This window comes from Bubalus bubalis, chromosome X (genome assembly GCF_019923935.1).
Source record: "Bubalus bubalis isolate 160015118507 breed Murrah chromosome X, NDDB_SH_1, whole genome shotgun sequence".
Classification (NCBI taxonomy): domain Eukaryota; kingdom Metazoa; phylum Chordata; class Mammalia; order Artiodactyla; family Bovidae; genus Bubalus; species Bubalus bubalis.
In genome coordinates, this window is record NC_059181.1 from 18,248,184 (window position 1) to 18,270,425 (window position 22,242).

The 22,242-nt window shown below is 40.9% G+C and overlaps 1 protein-coding gene across 3 annotated transcripts in view; it reads right to left on the bottom strand.

Annotated features, from left to right (window-relative positions):
* The window catches only part of MAP3K15 (mitogen-activated protein kinase kinase kinase 15), a 161,936-nt gene that overhangs the window by 84,491 nt on the left and 55,203 nt on the right, over positions 1–22,242 (bottom strand). For all 3 annotated transcript variants that reach the window (XM_025276771.3, XM_025276772.3, XM_044937537.1), the window contains exons 4-6: positions 8,115–8,308; positions 4,893–5,061; positions 2,781–2,887 (exon numbers count right to left, since the gene is read on the bottom strand). In XM_025276771.3, coding sequence (XP_025132556.2) covers positions 2,781–2,887; positions 4,893–5,061; positions 8,115–8,308 — 470 coding nt within the window. The remainder of the gene's footprint in view (positions 1–2,780; positions 2,888–4,892; positions 5,062–8,114; positions 8,309–22,242) is intronic.

The window sequence follows — 22,242 nt, forward strand, 5'->3', positions numbered from 1 at the left end:
ACTGGCAGGCGGATTCTTTACCACTGAGCCACCTGGGAAGCCCATACCATGTGATTCCATTTATACAAAGTTCAAGGACAGAAAAAACTCATCTCTGGAGACAGAGGTTGCAATATATGAAGAGTGGGGGCCTGTAGAGGGGTGGGGACTACCTGCAAAGGGGAACAAAGGAACTTCTAGAGCAGGGGTGGAACTATTTCATATTTTGATAGGGGTGTTGTTTACATGTGTATATCTGTTTGTTAAAATTCAAGTTGTATAAAGATCTACACACTTCACTGCCTGTGTGCTTTATATACTTCAATACAAAAGAGAGATGTTCCCTCATATGTGTTACAAGAATTCTGAAGCCATAGATTGTGTGGCTGCTCCCGTGCAGATGCTGCCAGTGGCGAGTCCATCATCTACAGCTTAATCCAGCTGCTGAAGCAAAGCCAAGCCTCTGAGAAATCAGATGCATGTGTCCTCTAACTCAGTCCCCATCAACCCTCACTGTACTCATTCCCTAAGGAAGATGTTTGCCACGGAGGGTTAAGAAGGTGCCAGAACTCTGATTCTCAAGCCACATTTGAATATCCTCAAGTTTTTGGCGGTGTGATTCAAACATGAGTGATTCCTAGCCCCAGCAGGAAGTGTATTTGTATGTAGCTCTCACTATGTTCACCCAATGCCATCCCTCTTTCTGTATCTTATCGTGGAGGAAGAGTAACTGTAGGGCTAAGATGTTTAGGCAGCTTGGATTTTGTGAGATTAGATGCATCAAACTCCTAGTTATTCTCCACATGGCCACTCAGTGAGAGACTCCATTTCCCAGCTTCCCTTATAGTTAGATAGGGGTCATGACTGTGCTCTCACCAACAGAATGTCAGTGGAAGTGGCCCATGCAAATTCTACTTGCATTAAAGGAAACGGCTTAACTGGGCTTCCACACTACTCCTTTCATCAGGCTGGAACAAAGAGTAAAGCAGAGACTGCTTCAACTAGAAGAGAACAACACTCTTGGGAATGAAAGAGCTACAAAATGGGCAGAAGTTAGATCCCTGAACAACTCCTATGCCACTAGCCTGGTCCACTCACCTCTAGACTGCTATGTGAAAGAGAAATTTCAATCACTGCATTTGGGGTCTCTATACTAGAGCATCTTAGCTGACACCCCTAGCAATAAGCTTTTGAGGCTCAGGGTCTCCAGGCAGGAATTTTCAAGTTTCACACACACTACGTAGCCTAGTAATTCAGATTACACTAGTACAGGAAGACAGCAGCCCCCTTCCCCATCATTCAATGTTAATCCTGTTGTTAAACTAGCCCCCTACCTCCACAGTCTATGAGACATTTTCAGCTCCTCGTTGGTATATATACAGTCCTGTCACAACACAGTCCCATCCTCCACACTCTGCCTCACTGCACACATTTGCTGCACCTATAAGCTCGTATTCTGGAGGTCCCCACACCTGAAGAACTCTCTGCTCACACTTCTGGCCACGTGGAGTGGCCTCTTCCTCAACCCCATCCCATGGTCTCCTCCGCCCATGAGGCAATTCTTACTAAGTCTTCAAAACCCAGCCCGAAAGACTCCCGAGAAGCCTCTTGAAAACCCCGAAGCAGAATGACTTTCTCCCTCTACTATGCTGCGGTATTCATCAAGACATTTATCACTCTGAGCTGTAGGGGTTTAGGTGCACGTCTGACCTCACAGCTAGAATATATGCTCCAAAGACAAAGTCCCTAAAGGTTAAGATCATGTCATGTCCATTTTCTTAACTTTGGCATTCAGCCATGATCTGGCTCATACTCAATGAGGGTTGAATGAAAGAAGGAAACAGAATATAAGATGCTCAACATCACTCATTATTACAGAAATGCAAATAAAACTACAATGAAGTATCACCTCACACTGGTCAGAATGGCCATCATCAAAAAGTCTACAAACAATAAATGCTGGAGAGGGTATGGAGAAAAGGAGACCCTCCTACACTGTTGGTGGGAGTGTAAGCTGGTACAGCCACAATGCAGAACAGTATGGAGGTTCCTTAAAAAACTCAAAGTAAAGGAATGATATGACCCAGCAATCCCACTACTGGTTGTACACCTTTAGAAAACCATAATTCAAAAAGACAGATGTACCCCAGAGTTCAAGGCAGCACTATTTACAATAGCCAGGATACGGAAGCAACCTAGATGTGCATCAACAGAGGAATAGATAACGAAGATGTGAGACAATATATATATGATGAAATACTACTTGGCCCTAAAAAGGAATGAAATTGGGTCATTTGCAGTGATGTTGATGGACCTAGAATCTGTCATACAGAGTAAAGTAAGTCAGAAAGAGAAAAACAAGTATCATATATTAATACATATTTGTGGAATCTAGAAAAATGGTACAGATGAATCTATTTGAAGGGCAGAAACAGAGATACAGACGTAGAGAAGGGACATGTGAATACAGTGGGGGAAGGGGAGGGCGGGACAAACTGAGAGAATAACAATGACATATACACACTACCACGTGTAAAATAGCTAATGAGAAGCTGCTGTGCAACACAGGGAGCTCAGCCTGGTGCTCTGTGATGACCCGGAAGGGTAGGTTAGGGGGTGGGAGGGAGCCTCAAGAGGGAGGGGATACACGCATACATATAGCTGATAAACTTAGTTGTACAGTGGAAAACTAGCAACATTGTAAAGCAATAATATTACAATTTTAAAACAGAAGAAAAAAAGGAAGCAGAATTTAACAGCTGGCCTGCTTCAAAACTCTATCCATACATTATCACTCTTACCTATTCAGTGCAAACGCATAGTGGAATTTAATGTTATGCTGGTCAGCCAAATCACACGTAGGCAGCATCTCCAGTGTTTCTACCAGCTTCACCATTGCATCATAGTCCTGTTGGCAAGAGGTCCCAAGGTGAGAGAGGAAACGCAGCTCTTTGCAGGGTTTCTTAAACAGTTATAAACATGAGACCACCTCAGTATTTAAATATAGGCCCTTCCCTACAGGCAGTATTCAGTGAAGTTAAAGTCCTTAAAAGAAGAGCAATGAGATTAAAAACAACAACAAGATGGATGAGAGAAGACAGAGGAAGAATCCCTGCTCTCCGAGGTCACAAAAGGACCAAGGAAAGGAAGTTAGATTCAAAGATGATAAACGAATGAGCCAAGCAGCTAGGAAAAGGTACCACATTTTGAGCATAGGAGAGTTATCACCATTGGCAGGGCTGTGGGTTAAAATGAACTGGATGTAAATATATAAGAAATCTTACAGTCATTTGCCACATAAAGGGAGGAAATATCCCAAGGCTTCCTATTTTGTCAGAAACATTCCAATTCATTTAAATCAGTTTCTCAGCCTTGGCACTAGTGACATTTGGAAGCTGGATCATTCTTTATGGTGGGGGCTGTCCTGTGTATCGTGGGATATTAAGCAGCACCTGTGACCTTGACCCACTAGGTGCCAGTAGCACTCTACCCCCCCACCCCAAGTTGTGACAACCCAAAATATCTCCAGACACTGCCACATGTCCTCCGCTTGAGAACCACGGCTCTAAACTGCATAATTACCCAGGGAAAAACTGCTACCGTGTTCGTCTCGGCTGTATCCCCTGTGAGCAGTGCCATCTGTTACCCTTTCAGCCAACTCAGAATCACTGTTACTGGCCAACTTGCTGACAGCTGGCCACAGTTAGCAGACGAGGACTTCCCACCGAAATCTCACGCCTGTTTTGTGGCATTACACTTTGATGCTGCTACCCAAGGAAAGGGAAAGCAGAGTACTGCAAGAAGCTTCTGACTCATCTTTGAGCCTAAGAGTCCCACCAAGGGAAGGTTATAAAGAGTAGAGATGTGTGAAAGCACGGGCAGAAGGAAGCCAGCCGCTCAATGGAAGAAAGACCTCAAACAAGGTCCTTCCCATTCTCTTGTTCCATGGGGCATCACTCAGTCAGCATAATTTCTAATAGCATCTGCTATTAAAATCAATTAGATGCATCTGTTTGTCACCAGGGGCATGAGTTCCTTAAGTGGTTGACTCTTGTTCTTGGCTCAGGTCATAAATGGAAGCCTCTCTCGTCTAAAGACCTGTGGCCAACAACCTCCAATATGGCTTTGCACTGATAGAATTCTACTGGTTATGTACACTGCTCTGTGTTCCTCCAAAGGGAAGGAAGACAAGACATCTTGGAAATGGCTTCACGGCATTAAACTTGGAGGGGGGAAATTATTGCTTTCCTCCATGGTACCATATTCTACAAATCCTGTCTTCAGGACTTTCCAGAAGTCTCTGCCCCTTGTCTTAGAATAAAGCCCTGCAGCCCCTGATTCCTGGACATGCCTCTGTTACTCCTGCTCTCCCTTTCACTAACAGGTAGAGCTAAACAAAGAAGGAAGTGACAAAGGCCTAAAGGAAGTAGAAGAGGAGAGGCATTAAGAGCAAGGACAACAGAGTTGCTTGCCTCAGTTTGAATCTTGACTTTTGCCAACTGCTGTGTGACCTTAGGCAAGTTATTTAGCTTCTCTGTACCTCATGTTCCTCATTTTTAAAATGGGAATAATCAGACTGTGCACCCCATAGGCTTCTGAAAAGGATTAAGTGAATTAGGGCTTACAAAGGGCTTGGAACAACGCCTAGCACAAACTGCATATAAATTGTTAAATTCTGAACTCCTTTTACTAAGCGGTACCATATCTAAGAATTTGCTGGAGCACCCTTCTGACATGACAAAACCTTCTGCAACGTTTCTACCACAAAAGATAGTGACCTATGACCCAGCCACATTCCCATTTTGGCTATAAAACAGCTACCTAACCATACATCTAGTGTATGAGTACTTCATACAAGGAATTCCCCATGTCAGGGAAGAACTGTGTTAGCTTCAGATAAGCATATGGCATACCTGGATATCACGATAGGACAGCAGTAAATTAATGATGATGTCTGAGGTCAGAACCTCAGTGTTATCCATGCGGAGTTTGATCCGAGCCAGCTCCTTGGCCAGTTCATCACCCTGGTATTTCTCTCTGGCTCTCCGGATGTCATTTAACAAGGTTTCTTTGTAATAAGCACTGGTGAGGGAAACAAGAAAAGCTCCAGTCATGTCTACAAGCATCCAGGACTGTGCTGCAGCCCAAACAAACCTAGCTCTCATGGACATGACTTAGGCCTTGCCCACACCTGAGCCTCCCAGGATCAGCCAACGGGGAGCACATCCTACTTGTGAGTGTCACTTTGCAAAAACCTAACCACTCAACAGTTACAAAGAAAATCAGTTCATTATGACCTTGAAAATATTTTCAAAGTTGATCCCCGATGTATTTGGATAACGCACAGGACTCACTAGCTACCCCACCCCATCCCCTCTCCTCCTGTATTTTCAAACACACAGAGGACAAGAAAGTACTTCACTTGAAGAGTAACTTCCCCCACCATTAAGAGATTTTTCACAAAGCCAAACAAAAGTCCAAAGCCATGAGACATAGTAAGATGAATGTCTTTAAGATGTATCTTTCAGGTATCCCCAGCTAGTAATCACAAAGCTTTTTACAACTGGTCGAGAAACAAAATCTGGAAGTGTCCAGGAGCAATACAAGAAGCCATGCCTGGACGCCTGCAGACCACCTCTGCCTTTCACCCCCTATTCTCTATGTCATTTTTGACAGCCAGAATGCTTTCCTAATGGAAGACACAGAACTTCCTTTATGTGGGCATCCAGATAATAACAGGGATGTATTACAACATTTAAAGCAGTTTAAATTCACACTGGAATGTCTCACCATAGCCCCTCCAAGAACCAATGCTAGTATTCAGTACTTGGTTTAAAATAGATGAATTTAAATATGTTGTCTACTTTCCAAGCAATTTTTTTTCTATGGAGACTTGGCATGACCAAGTTATAATACTGTCAACCCATTACATAGCTGAAACGATTTAACTGTAGACAGTAAAATTAGGTTGTTTCTTAAAAAGAACAAGTTTAACAAGTAATAGTCTTCAGAGAATGAGAAACAATACCAAAGAATAACCAATGTTGATTTTAATTGTTACAAAACTCTGTCCAAAAAAGTGTTTACAGTACACTTCCTGGTCCAATGCTTATAATAAATCTCAACATTTCAGTAATTAAGTGAAATTAATTTACTTTCACTTAAGTAAAGTGAAAGTGCTCTGATATAAAAGTATCAGTGCATTGCTTTAATTTTTATCTCCTTGTCTCTTGCTTGTTACCTCAATGATGAGCAAATTAGTAGATTCTACTAATGTTTAAAATTCTATGATTAATCAAATGAATAATTAAGTTGGTTGATAGCCACTGTCCATTTGCTGGACTATAAAGGCATCAAAAGCTATTAAAGTGTTATTAGTTTCTTCTGTCAAGTAAAAATGTACACTTTAGTCTTGTTTTCAAGGGGAACTCTGAAAAATAGTTTCAATAAACTAAGAAACCTAGTAAGAATGGTAACCTGTAAGTAAATAAACAAAACACTGAATTAAGTATGGCTTGGAGACAACATGTATGTAATAAACATGCAGCCATTTCTGCCTCTGGTAACCAGGAAAGATACTGCTAATAAGTGTGAACTTGGAAATGGCTCCAAATCCCTTTTCTGCACAGGGCTCCGGGTGGCCTTCATCAATCTATGCAAGTTGGCATTTGAGCTGAAAATCTGTCTGCCATCCCTGTTACAGATGTTTTCAATCATTAGCATCATTTACCCTCTCACTAACCCTTGCCAGGTATCTGGGAGTTCAAGGGGTGGAATCAACCAACAGGTATTTCAAGTTCTTTGAAATTAAACCAAATTGAAAGACTTGTCTTCCTACTGAAACATACATAAAGTGAATGAGAAACAAACCTGAGGCCACTTCTTGCAGACACCTTGCTCATCTGGCAGACTCAAGCTAGCCTACTTCCTCGTCAGACCTGAAAAAATGATCCTGGGAGACTTTTCTCCCTGAACCTCACTAGAATATTCACTGTGCAGTAAGAAAATAGTTAGCAAGCTGGGTCCGAATGAAGTTTTTGAGGGATGTGCTGCAAAAGGTGCCCCGTTTACTTTCTAGATTGGCATGTGGTCACATATACCTGAGTTGCCAGTCTTCTTTTCCCATTACAACCTGCAGCAGAAACTGTGTGTCCAGAAAAGAGGTGACAGGATAGAAAAGGAGAACAGACTGTGAAAAAGCATGCACCTCCCACCAGCCCCAGAGTAGTAATGCTCCACAGTTTGGGGCACCACAGCGCAAGCCAGAGGGACGTGTGGCCCTTATACTTCAAGTCAGTTCTGCCAGCGCTTTGGATTTTCATTTGTTTTGGAAAGACAAATCCTTCTCCTTGTGACTTAACTTTCAGGAGTAAATCCTTTAAACTGGCTACAGGCAAAGGAAATCTGAATTCTTTCTTTAAGTGGAATAATTTTTCTGCCTTCAAGTTTCAAAACAGGGATATTTCAAGGGCTGGTTTCTTGAGCACTGAGGCTCCAAGAGGTGAGCTGACTGTTCCAAGGCTACACAGTGAAGGACGGCCTGAGCCAGGATTCAAACCCAAACCTGTCAGCTCTTGAATTATTGCTCCACACCTTCTCTGACATAAATCTACCAAGAACATGTCCCAGGGCACACCGTGGTCAGGATGGCTTCAGCTTGACTCAATATACCCTGACTTGTATAGCAAAGGGGCTAATGTTTGGAATAACTTTGCTGACACATTAACAACCTCAACAGCTGATTGGCGGTGGGCAGGAACTCACCTTCAGAAATGATCTTAGAACACAGAATGTCAGAGTTGAAAGTGCATTAAAGAAAATCAATGATTTAAGTTCCTTTCTAGATGAGAAAACAGCTACAGAAAAGCTATTTGTCAAGGTTGCGTAAGGAGCTGGAACCAAACACAAACTGAACCCTGACCTCAACTCCAGTTTCATTCTCTTTCAGCTACACCTCAACAGCCCAATGCAGTGAGCCAGTGTGAAACCCTGGATTCCAGGATGACTTTAAAATGACTGGTTGGAGTTCCCCACTCTCTGGGCACTATGGTCTCTTGAAGGTACATCACCTCCATGGACACGAAAGGAAAATTTTGGTCAAGCTCCCAAGGTTGAGGACAGTTGATGGGAATTACCATGAGGTCACATGGATGTCCTTGAGAAGGCTAGTAAACCTGTCCACCAGAGGCACACACAGTGGACCGAGGAGGGTGTCCCAGTTGGGCTGCATGTACTCCGAGGCACGCCGCTGGGCATCACTCTCACAGCAAAAATAATCAGCGCATGGTGTCATGATGTATGGGATGAAATAATAATTTCCACTGGATGCCTGGAAAAAAGAAACAAAAATGTTTCACAAAATAAACAATGCAGAAGCACAGCTGTGGATTTGGGCAGGTGGAACCTTGGTGGGACAGGAAAGGAGAAAATGCCTGACAATGAACAACTACTTGCACAATATGACTATGAATCTATCAGATGCAAACAGGAAACCACTCCATTTCACAAGCTCTAACACATGGGCATACAACAAAAATTTGGTTTTCAATGCTGAACTGAGCAGTATACATCTCTGAATTTCACTGGCAGAGATTTTAGGTTTTTAATTCCCAGAAATTATATTTCATTACATATCCTCCAAATCAGAGGGAACGTCAGCCCAATGATAACCAAGAAGTAAAATGTAAAGGTTTAATTTACTTTCTTTTGGCATGGCAATGGCATCCCACTCCAGTACTCCTGCCTGGAGGATCCCATGGATGGAGGAGCCTGGTAGGCTGCAGTCCATGGGGTCGCTAAGAGTCGGACACGACTGAGCGACTTCACTTTCATTTTTCACTTTCACGCATTGGAGCAGGAAATGGCAACCCACTCCAGTGTTCTTGCCTGGGGAATCCCAGGGACAGGGGAGCCTGTTGGGCTGCCGTCTATGGGGTCGCACAGAGTAGGACACGACTGAAGCAACTTAGCAGCAGCAGCAGCAGGAAAAGCCTTATTATTTGATAATTTAACCACAGGTGAATTATTTATAAACTTTGTTGAGTAGAAACTGTTTTGCAGGAAGCAGATATTAACATATAATTAGTCCCAGAGATGTTTTGGGGAAAATATTTTGTTTAAAAATTTTTACATTGTCAAATAATACTCAAGTAAAACTATGCTTTTTCTATGGAATAATCATGATTCATAGTCAAATTGTAACCATTTTTAAAGCATAAATGCTACCTTTAGTTTTTTTTTTTACTCTTTCAGTTTTTAAATTATGAAAGTATGATAACACATTTACAGGAGACTTGGAAAATATACAAGAAAGTTACATATAGTTCTACTATATATTACAATTATTCTAAATAGATAAATTTTTAGTTGGAGTTTATCAAACTCTCAAGTATTAATAGAATGAAGATACAGAAAAGTAGAAGGAAAGCACCAATTCAACATAATTAAGATTAATACAATTTTCACACAACAGTAGGATACAAATTCTATTCAAGTTCCCATAGACTATATATAAACTAGGAGACACTGGAACATATGCAGGGACATAAAACAGGTGCAAAAAATTCATGGTCTAAAGGTACTGAAATCATACAGAGTTGGTTCTCTTATCACTGTGGAATTATGTTAGAAATCAGAGTAAAGTAAGCCAGAAAGAAAAACACCAATACAGTATACTAATGCATATATATGGAATTTAGAAAGATGGTAACAATAACCCTGTGTACGAGACAGCAAAAGAGACAATGATGTATAGAAAAGTCTTATGGACTCTGTGGGAGAGGGAGAGGGTGGGAAGATTTGGGAGAATGGCATTGAAACATGTAAAATATCATGTATGAAACGAGTTGCCAGTCCAGGTTCGATGCACGATACTGGATGCTTGGGGCTGGTGCACTGGGACGACCCAAGGGATGGTATGGGGAGGGAGGAGGGAGGAGGGTTCAGGATGGGGAACACATGTATACCTGTGGCGGATTCATTTTGATATTTGGCAAAACTAATACAATTATGTAAAGTTTAAAAATAAAATTAAATTAAAAAAAAGTATACAAGCAAAAAAGAAATCAGTATCAAAAGATATTTGAAAATAACCCACGTATTTTCAAGTCCACTGTGACATTTACCGAGAGATCTTTGACTTAGCCATTGAAAGCCTCAGTAAACTTAGAAGACTGAAAAAACACAGAGGGTGATTACAGAGGAGGAAGCATTTAAATGAGAAATATTAAAATGAAAAATTAATATTGTCCTGGAGGTCTCTGAGATTGTCCTCATTTCTTTTAATTCGTTTTTCTTTTATCCTCTCTGATTCATTTATTTCTACCATTCTATCTTCTAATTCACTAATCCTATCTTCTGCCTCTGTTATTCTACTATTTGTTGCCTCCAGAGTGTTTTTAATTTCATTTATTGAATTATTCATTATATATTGACTCTTTTTTATTTCTTCTAGGTCCTTGTTAAACCTTTCTTGCATCTTCTCAATCCTTGTCTCCAGGCTATTTATCTGTGATTCCATTTTAATTTCAAGATTTTGGATCAATTTCACTATCATTATTCGGAATTCTTTATCAGGTAGATTCCCTATCTCTTCCTCTTTTGTTTGGTTTGGTGGGCATTTATCCTGTTCCTTTATCTGCTGGGTATTCCTCTGTCTCTTCATCTTGTTTAAATTGCTGAGTCTGGGGTGTCCTTTGTTTAAATTGCTGAGTCTGGGGTGTCCTTTCTGTATTCTGGCAGTTTGTGGAGTTCTCTTTATTGTGGCGTTTCCTCGCTGTGTGTGGGTTTGTACAGGTGGCCTGTCAAGGTTTCCCAGTTAGGGAAGCTTGTGTCGGTGTTCTGGTGGGTGGAGCTGTATTTCTTCTCTCTGGAGTGCAATGAAGTGTCCAGTAATGAGTTATGAGATGTCTATGGTTTTGGGGTGACTTTGGGCAGCCTGTATCTTGAAGCTCAGGGCTGTGTTCCTTTGTTGCTGGAGAATTTGCTTGGTATGTCTTGCCCTGGATCGTGTTGGCCCTTGTGTGGTGCTTGGTTTCAGTGTCAGTATGGAGGCGTTTGATGAGCTCCTGTCAATTAATGTTCCTTGGAGTCAGGAGTTCCCTGGAGTCAGGGTTTGGACTGAAGCCTCCTGCTTCCAGTTATCGGTCTTATTTTTACAGTAGTTTCAAAACTTCTCCTTCTATACAGCACCATTGATAAAACATCTACGTTAAAGATGAAAAGTTTCTCTACTGTGAGGGTCACTCAGAGAGGTTCACAGCGTTACATGGAGAAGAGAAGAGGGAGGAGGGAGTTAGAGGTGACCCAAATGAGATGAGGTGGAATCAATAGTGGAGAGAGTGGGCTAGCCAGTAATCATAGGGGTTCCAGAAGAAGAAGACAAAAAGAAAGACCATGAGAAAATACTTGAGGAGATAATAGTTGAAAACTTCCCTAAAATGGGGAAGGAAATAATCACCCAAGTCCAAGAAACCCAGAGAGTCCCAAACAGGATAAACCCAAGGCGAAACACCCCAAGACACATATTAATCAAATTAATGAAGAGCAAACACAAAGAACAAATATTAAAAGCAGCAAGGGAAAAAACAACAAATAACACACAAGGGAATTCCCATAAGGATAACAGCTGATCTTTCAATAGAAACTCTTCAAGCCAGGAGGGAATGGCAAGACATACTTAAAATGATGAAAGAAAATAACCTACAGCCCAGATTATTGTACCCAGCAAGGATCTCATTCAAGTATAAAGGAGAAATCAAAAGCTTTTCAGACAAGCAAAAGCTGAGAGAATTCTGCACCACCAAACCAACTCTCCAACAAATACTTAAGGATATTCTCTAGACAGGAAACACAAAAACGGTGTATAAATTCAAACCCAAAACAATAAAGTAAATGGCAACAGGATCATACTTATCAGTAATTACCTTAAACGTAAACGGGTTGAATGCCCCAACCAAAAGACAAAGACTGGCTGAATGGATACAAAAACAAGACCCCTACATATGTTGTCTACAAGAGACCCACCTCAAAACAGGGGACACATACAGACTGAAAGTGAAGGGCTGGAAAAAGATTTTCCATGCAAATAGGGACCAAAAGAAAGCAGGAGTAGCAATACTCATATCAGATAAAATAGACTTTAAAACAAAGGCTGTGAAGAGACAAAGAAGGTCACTACATAATGATCAAAGGATCAATCCAAGAAGAAGATATAACAATTATAAATATATATGCACCCAACATGGGAGCACTGCAGTATGTAAGACAAATGCTAACAAGTATGAAAGGAGAAATGAACAATAACACAATAATAGTGGGAGACTTTAATACGCCACTCACACCTATGGATAGATCAACTAAACAGAAAATTAACAAGGAAACACAAACTTTAAACGATACAATAGACCAGTTAGACCTAATTGATATCTATAGGACATTTCATCCCAAAACAATGAATTTCACCTTTTTCTCAAGTGCACATGGAACCTTCTCCAGGATAGATCACATCCTGGGCCATAAAGCTAGCCTTGGTAAATTCAAAAAAATAGAAATCATTCCAAGCATCGTTTCTGACCACAATGCAGTAAGATTAGATCTCAATTACAGGAGAAAAACTATTAAAAAATCCAACATATGGAGGCTGAACAACACGCTGCTGAATAACCAACAAATCACAGAAGAAATCAAAAAAGAAATCAAAATTTGCATAGAAACGAATGAAAATGAAAACACAACAACCCAAAACCTCTGGGACATGGTAAAAGCAGTCCTAAGGGGAAAGTTCATAGCAATACAGGCACACCTCAAGAAACAAGAAAAAAGTCAAATAAATAACCTAACTCTACACCTAAAGCAACTAGAAAAGGAAGAAATGAAGAACCCTAGGGTTAGTAGAAGGAAAGAAATCTTAAAAATTAGAGCAGAAATAAATGCAAAAGAAACAAAAGAGACCATAGCAAAAATCAACAAAGCCAAAAGCTGGTTCTTTGAAAGGATAAATAAAATTGACAAACCATTAGCCAGACTCATCAAGAAACAAAGGGAGAAAAATCAAATCAATAAAATTAGAAATGAAAATGGAGAGATCACAACAGACAACACAGAAATACAAAGGATCATAAGAGACTACTATCAACAATTATATGCCAATAAGATGGACAACATGGAAGAAATGGACAAATTCTTAGAAAAGTACAACTTTCCAAAACTGGACCAGGAAGAAATAGAAAATCTTAACAGACCCATCACAAGCATGGAAATTGAAACTGTAAACAAAAATCTTCCAGCAAACAAAAGCCCAGGTCCAGACGGCTTCACAGCTGAATTCTACCAAAAATTTAGAGAGGAGCTAACACCTATCCTGCTCAAACTCTTCCAGAAAATTGCAGAGGAAGGTAAACTTCCAAACTCATTCTATGAGGCCACCATCACCCTAATACCAAAACCTGACAAAGATCCCACAAAAAAAGAAAACTACAGGCCAATATCACTGATGAACACAGATGCAAAAATCCTTAACAAAATTCTAGCAATCAGAATCCAACAACACATTAAAAAGATCATACACCATGACCAAGTGGGCTTTATCCCAGGGATGCAAGGATTCTTCAATATCCGCAAATCAATCAATGTAATACACCACATTAACAAATTGAAAAATAAAAACCATATGATTATCTCAATAGATGCAGAGAAAGCCTTTGACAAAATTCAACATCCATTTATGATCAAAACTCTCCAGAAAGCAGGAATAGAAGGAACATACCTCAACATAATCAAAGCTATATATGACAAACCCACAGCAAACATTATCCTCAATGGTGAAAAACTGAAAGCATTTCCTCTAAAGTCAGGAACAAGACAAGGGTGCCCACTTTCACCATTACTATTCAACATAGTTTTGGAAGTTTTGGCCACAGCAATCAGAGCAGAAAAAGAAATAAAAGGAATCCAAATTGGAAAAGAAGAAGTAAAACTCGCACTATTTGCAGATGACATGATCCTCTACATAGAAAACCCTAAAGACTCCACCAGAAAATTACTAGAACTCATCAATGACTATAGTAAAGTTGCAGGATATAAAATCAACACACAGAAATCCCTTGCATTCCTATACACTAATAATGAGAAAACAGAAAGAGAAATTAAGGAAACAATTCCATTCACCATTGCAACGGAAAGAATAAAATACTTAGGAATATATCTACCTAAAGAAACTAAAGACCTATATATAGAAAACTATAAAACACTGGTGAAAGAAATCAAAGAGGACACTAACAGATGGAGAAATATACCATGTTCATGGATTGGAAGAATCAATATAGTGAAAATGAGTATACTACCCAAAGCAATTTATAGATTCAATGCAATCCCTATCAAGCTACCAACGGTATTCTTCACAGAGTTAGAACAAATAATTTCACAATTTGTATGGAAATACAAAAAACCTCGAATAGCCAAAGCGATCTTGAAAAAGAAGAATGGAACTGGAGGAGTCAACCTACCTGACCTCAGGCTCTACTACAAAGCCACAGTTATCAAGACAGTATGGTACTGGCACAAAGACAGAAATATAGATCAATGGAACAAAATAGAAAGCCCAGAGATAAATCCATGCACATATGGACACCTTATCTTCGACAAAGGAGGCAAGAATATACAATGGATTAAAGACAATCTCTTTAACAAGTGGTGCTGGGAAATCTGGTCAACCACTTGTAAAAGAATGAAACTAGAACACTTTCTAACACCATACACAAAAATAAACTCAAAATGGATTAAAGATCTAAACGTAAGACCAGAAACTATAAAACTCCTAGAGGAGAACATAGGCAAAACACTCTCTGACATACATCACAGCAGGATCCTCTATGACCCACCTCCCAGAATATTGGAAATAAAAGCAAAAATAAACAAATGGGACCTAATTAACCTTAAAAGCTTCTGCACATCAAAGGAAACTATTAGCAAGGTGAAAAGACAGCCTTCAGAATGGGAGAAGATAATAGCAAATGAAGCAACTGACAAACAACTAATCTCGAGAATATACAAGCAACTCCTACAGCTCAACTCCAGAAAAATAAATGACCCAATCAAAAAATGGGCCAAAGAACTAAATAGACATTTCTCCAAAGAAGACATACAGATGGCTAACAAACACATGAAAAGATGCTCAACATCACTCATTATCAGAGAAATGCAAATCAAAACCACTATGAGGTACCATCTCACACCAGTCAGAATGGCTGCGATCCAAAAGTCTACAAGCAATAAATGCTGGAGAGGGTGTGGAGAAAAGGGAACCCTCTTATACTGTTGGTGGGAATGCAAACTAGTACAGCCACTATGGAGAACAGTGTGGAGATTCCTTAAAAAAATGGAAATAGAACTGCCTTATGATCCAGCAATCCCACTGCTGGGCATACACACTGAGGAAACCAGAAGGGAAAGAGACACGTGTACCCCAATGTTCATCGCAGCACCGTTTATAATAGCCAGGACATGGAAGCAACCTAGATGTCCATCAGCAGATGAATGGATAAGAAAGCTATGGTACATATACACAATGGAGTATTACTCAGCCATTAAAAGAATACATTTGAATCAGTTCTAATGAGGTGGATGAAACTGGAGCCTATTATACAGAGTGAAGTAAGCCAGAAAGAAAAACACCAATACACTATACTAACGCATATATATGGAATTTAGAAAGATGGTAACAATAACCCTGTGTACTAGACAGCAAAAGAGACACTGATGTATAGAACAGTCTTATTGACTCTGTGGGAGAGGGAGAGGGTGGGAAGATTTGGGAGAATGGCATTGAAACATGTAAAATATCATGTATGAAATGAGTTGCCAGTCCAGGTTCGATGCACGATACTGGATGCTTGGGGCTAGTGCACTGGGACGACCCAGAGGGATGGTATGGGGAGGGAGGAGGGAGGAGGGTTCAGGGTGGGGAACACATGTATACCTGTGGCAGATTCATTTTGATATTTGGCAAAACTAATACAATTATGTAAAGTTTAAAAATAAAATAAAATTTAAAAAAAATGAAAAATTAATATCAAAGATTTAAAACCCCTATGTATTTGGAAATTAAATGTCCACTTTTAAATGATGGGTGTAACTAAGAAGCCCTAACAAGGAAAATTAGAAAATATTTGTAACAGAATAAAAATGAAAAGAGAATTTACCAGAATTTGTTGCACGCAGCTGAAACTGCTCAATGCAACTAAATACAAAGCAGAATCTTGAATAAGGTATGAAAATAAATAATGGACACTAGCATAAAATCTTGTGAAATTTGTAAAATTGTACTTTACTTAATAATACTGTTATCACATGTTTTCTGGGGTTTTTTTTAGACAACATAGTATTTCTTGATATTCTCAGAACTGGATTAGAAGTTTTGAGCTTCAAATTTTTGTAAAAAAGATCACTAAGATAATAAACTTCCTAGTCTTTTAGCAGTAATATCAGATGCCAAAATATATGGAACTATATCAAAGTTTTGAGTGAATATTAATTAGAAACCTACCATTCTATTTATACTAAGTCAAACAAATGGAATTAAAATGTCATAAATTATTTAGCTAGGAAAAAATTCATAACATTTCTAAAATATATATATATCATACATACTATATATACACACACATATATATACATATACAAAAGTTTTTCTACTGTGCTTGATACAGGCTTGAGAAAGAAAAACAGAAAAGACACAAAGAAGTTAGAAAACATAAACTAAATGAAATGGGAGCACTGAACATGAAATAGAAAAAGAAACACTACCTTTAAATAGCATTCAGCCCATGCTCGGGCTCCCTGAGAGCTCAGTTGGTAAAGAGTCTGCCTGCAATGCACGAGACCCCAGTTAGATTCCTGGGTCGGGAAGGTCCCCTGGAGAAGAGATAGGCTACCCACTCCAGTATTCTTGGGCTTCCCTTGTGGCTCAGCTGGTAAAGAGTTCACCTGCAATGTGGGTGATCTAGTTTTGATCCCTGGGTTGGGTAGATCCCCTGGAGAAGGGCAAGTCTACCCACTCCAGTATTCTTGGGCTTCCCTTGCGGCTCAGCCGGTAAAGAATCCACCTGCAATGCAGGAGACCTGGGTTCGATCCCTGGGTTGGGAGGGTCCCCTTCAGGAAGGAAAGGCTACCCACTCCAGTATTCTGGCCTGGAGAATTCCAAGGACTATACAGTCCATGGGGTTGCAAAGAGTCGGATACGACTGAGACTTTCACTTTTCACTTTTTCAAGCCCATGTTCAGTTTTTAGCATATCTGGAGGACTACAATATGCTCTTAAACGACATTCTACTATCACAGTCTATCTTTTGTCTGTACTGTTACAAAAAGCCACTATGTTAAAATTTCTGACTTGTTAATTCCTATATCTTCACTAAGTTTTAAAGAATTTGATGCCAGCAGTAATACATCTGACTTTCCCCCCTAACTTGTTAAACTAAAGGAGTTATCTAGGAAATTTGGCATCAGTTCAGTTGCTCAGTCATGACTGACTCTGCGACTCCATGAACCGCAGCACCCAGGCCTCCCTGTCCATCACCAAATCCCAGAGTCCACCCAAACCCATGTCCATTGTGTCGGTGATGCCATCCAACCATCTCATCCTCTGTCGTCCCCTTCTCCTCCTGCCTTCGATCTTTCCCAGCATCAGGTTCTTTTCCAAGGAGTCGGTTCTTTGCATCAGGTGGCCAAAGCACTGGAGTTTCAGCTTCAGCATCAGTCCTTCCAATGAATATTCAGGACTGATTTCCTTTAGGATGGACTGGTTGGATCTCCTTGCTGTCCAAGGGACTCTCAAGAGTCTTCTCCAACACCACAGTTCATCAATTCTTCGGCACTCAGCTTTCTTTATAGTCCAACTCTCACATCCATGCATGACTACTGGAAAAACCATAGCCTTGACTAGATGGACCTTTGTTGGCAAATTAATGTCTCTGCTTTTTAATATGCTGTCTAGATTGGTCATAACTTTTCTTACAAGGAGTAAGTGTCTTTTAATTTCATGGTTGCAGTCACCATCTGCAGTGATTTTGGAGCCCCCCCAGAAAAAGTCTGTCACTGTTTCCCCATCTGCCGGGAGCCAGCATATTGCATATTGAGTGAGGATCTGGAATAGCTCAACTAGAATTCTATCACTGCCGGGGGCCAGCGTGAGGCACTCCGCCCATGGCAAAGGTCATGAGGAAGGAGGCTAGGCATATGCAAAGGCGGGATCGAGCCTCAGGAGTCCCCCTGGAAATTCTCGAGCATCTACCCCCAAAACCAGAGTCTGCCTACTTTCTGCTTTGTGCTTTCACCTACACCTCTGACTTTACGGGGGGCTGTCCCCCACTACCTCTCTCTGAAAAGAGAGTTAGCTTACAGCTCCAGTTAATAATTCCTGGGTGTGACAGTGTTTCAACCTACAAACTCCTTTGGAAATCCTCTAGCCTGCCTGAATAGGTTTTTCCGGCCACAGGTGATTGTTCAGAGCCTCCCAACTGTGAGAGGCAGGAGATGTTCTAAACTGCCTAAACACAGATTCCTTTGAGTAGTTAAAAGATTGATTAGAAATTGTATTGGTGAAGGGTTTTTTTCACTTGTTGAGCCAATGTTTGCTGCTAAGTCTCCATACTCCTTACCTACTGTATCCTTGGCAGTGTATTGATTGATATAATGGGTGTATAGAAATGTAAAATGCAGCTTTGTCCAATGCTTTTTTGGAGGCTGCTGCCTGACTTCGGAATAATCACCTTTAGAGAAAAATAAGTTTCTTAAAATGTTAACAGGCCTCCGGGCCAGAAGATGATGTAAATCACCTGAACTTTTGCATATGATAAGTTTGAAAGCCTGGCTTCAATTAGAACCAGGAACTGCTGTCCTTGCATGACTCCACCCCTTCCCCCATTATCCTTTATGCACAACTTAAGGTATAAAACTATTTTGGAAAATAAAGTACGCCCCTTTTTTTGTTCACCGAAATTTGGTCTCCCCATGTCGTTCTTTCTTTCACCTTCTGGCTGAATCTTTCCTCTGAGGCGGGGAAGCTCGTCAAGCCTACTAATTTTGCCTGGGCTTCTAAGATCCGACCGGGGAGGCCTTAGTGTCTCCTCTCCTTCGGGAGAACGGGAGGACGCCTGCGGCCTTCGTAGGTGACGTTAATTCCCTGCTTTGGAATTTTATTCAGCCTCTTTTCTCCACTGAATTTTCCTACTGAGCTATCCTTATTTCAGCCGCTTTTCTCCACTGAATTTCCTCACTGAGCTATCCTTATTCTATTACTCTTTGTATCCTTAATTAAAGTGTAATTAAGCAGTTGTTTCCTGACCCTCGCCTACGCCGTCTCTCCTTCGAATACCCTGGATCAGCTGGGGCTGGACCCCGGCACCCATCTATTTGCCATGAAGTGATGGGATAATTTGGCATAACACATAACCTTGGGAAGCACACTTTCACCAAGAATGAGAGGTCAAATGAGCAATACAACTTCTTCTAAATTAAAAAGAAATTCATTCACCCCAGAGACAACTGTCGGAATGCTACAATTTCAGATCAAACAGAGGTCTTGGGAAAACTCCACATTGGGGAACTAGTTTCAAACATATATGTGATAGACATTTTAGTTTTCCTTTTGAATAAGATTTGCTTACACAAGGACAGGTGGTATTCTTCTTTCTATCTAAATTCAAAATACAAATAATTGTCTTGAAATTCTCTCCCTCTTTTGCACCTCCTAGGGCATCTATATCCCTGATGAGATGTCTGTAGGCCCTAAAATACTTTGTTAAGGAAAAATGATTAGCGCTGCTCCACTCAATCATACTTGAGACTGCATCAGCACACTTTTTCTGTAAAAGGCCAGATGGTAAATGTTTTTGGTCTTGTGGGCCATATAATCTCTACTCTCCAAGTACTCAACTCTGCTGTTAAATCATGAAAGCGGCCACAGACAAGACACAGACACATGAGCATGGCTGTGCCCAGTGAAACTATTTATGGGCAAAAATCTGAATTTCATATTTTCACATGTCCTAGAATATGCTTTGGGCTTCCCCAGTGGCTCAGTGGTAAAGAATCTGCCTGCCAATGCAGGAGACACTGGTTCAATCCCTGGGTTGGGAGGACTACCTGGAGAAGGAAAAGGCAACACACTTCAGTATTCTTGCCTGAGAAATCCCACGGACAGAGCAGCCTGGCAGGCTCCAGTCCACAAGGTTGCAAACAGTTGGACACGACTTAGTGACTAAACAACAACAACAAAATATTCTTCATCTTCTGATTTTTTTTCTCAATCGCTAAAAAGTGTAAAAGCCATTGTAAGCTCACAGGTCATACTAAAACAAATGGTGGGCCAACCCTTGTCTAACACTAACCTGCCTGATGTTTCATGATTCCTGATAACAGATTTTATGAAAGTACTTACCCTGCTGCAAAATAGCAGCTGGAGACTGTCCCTGTGGACACTAGATACTGGAGTTAAACACCTCTCACTGCAAATGCTGGTGTGTTATAAAGAGAGGTGGCAACATTATGGGTATGTTGGTGATAAATGGGGAACAGGAGGAAGACTCATGGTTACTTCCTAGCAATCACTGAGCAAAGCCTGCACCAGAGGAACAAAGACCCTTCCCCCTCTGGTAATATCTGCAAATTCTCAAAGATCGATTCAAAGTGCCTAACAAAGTAAGCTTTTGGTAGGTTAGAGACACATTTCTCCATCATCTATATCAAGAAAGTCATGGTGCCAAAGTTAATTAAATTAAATGCCATTATGCATTCATTTATACATTAATCTGCTTGTTCTTTTACCTAAAGTTGGTTGAGTTTATGGTAAAAAGATTTCCTAGTTTAGACTAAGAAGGATAAAAGAGCTGTGTGAATCAGTGAAGTCTAGAAGGTAAAAAATAAAAATCCCTGAAGGAATGGAGTTTGTTATTTTCAAAAAGTTAGGGCTAGACAAATATGTGGAGCTCCTCAGATTCCCTTCCCAGAAAATCAACCATAACTGGTAAGAAATATTTTTCTAAAAAAACCATTTCAAGTCTGTATAAAATGTCTTAAGAGCAAACAGCAAATGGACAAGAGATCTTTATTCAAAAAACAATTAAATCTTGATAAGGACAGTGAGGCTGTAGCATGTGAGCTATAAGCTGCTCTTCTCCTACCCTCCAGCCCAGAGTGACAGTTCTACTCTGGATGGGTACAGCCAAGAAGATGTGGCCCCCTGCCACCCCCAATCTCAAGTCTAAGATGACAGCTTCTCCCTAGGAAGGCTAGGCCACCAGCATCCTCATTCACCAGCGTCCTGTGTTGTAAAAGCCCTATTCCAGGTAAGTGTGGTTAAGAGAACCAGGGCTCCATCCCCTCACCCACTTCCCACTCGTATGGCATCTTAGGTCAATCAGGCCAAGAATACTGGGCCCTGATCATCTATGTCCCAGCTCACATCGGATGGAGGTTCCATGTTAGGAGAGGCAAGCTGAGAAGGTCAGGGGCTGCTAGCTCTGGCCAGCAGCCCACTCACAGCAGGGTATCATTCTAAAAGAGGCAGGCTGCTATCCCCTTGTCCTGCTCTGGAGCAGTGCTGCAGAGCTCTGCCTAGGGTCAAGGCATAAGGTAAAAACACAGAGCTCTGCAGCTCTCCCCAAGGGGACTGGTTTTATGTGGAACATAGCATGGGGAAGTTCAAACCCATGGAAGCTGTCAAAGACTACGAAGACTTTTGTAGCAAGAAATGAAGAGGAGGCTGGTAGCTCCATGAGAGCAATGGGTGAAAGGTAGACCAGCTAGAAGTTTAACAAAAAGGAACAGGGGAACAGAGAGTTATGGAAGCCTTCCTGTGGTCAGAGTAGACTTTAAAGAACAGCCTTAAAAAACCACATCTGCAAAGAAGTTCAATGTTAATGATATTAGACTGTGGAACATTTAGGTCTCAGGTTACTGGCTAAAACAATAAAGCAATTAGCTACCAATTTGGGGACACTAACAACTGGATGTGGTATCAATAGAGGAAGATCAATCAGGAACTTAAATCCCACCAGGGAACTCTCCTGTGGCCCAGTGTTTAAGAATCTGCCTGCCAACGCAGGAGACATGGGTTCAACCCCCGATCCAGCAAGACTCCACATGCTGTGGAGCAACTAAGCCCACGCACCACAACTTCTGAGCCCGAGTGTCGCAACTACTGAAGTCAGTGTGCCTACAGCCTGTGCTTTGCAACACGAGAAGCCACTGCAATGAGAAGCTCG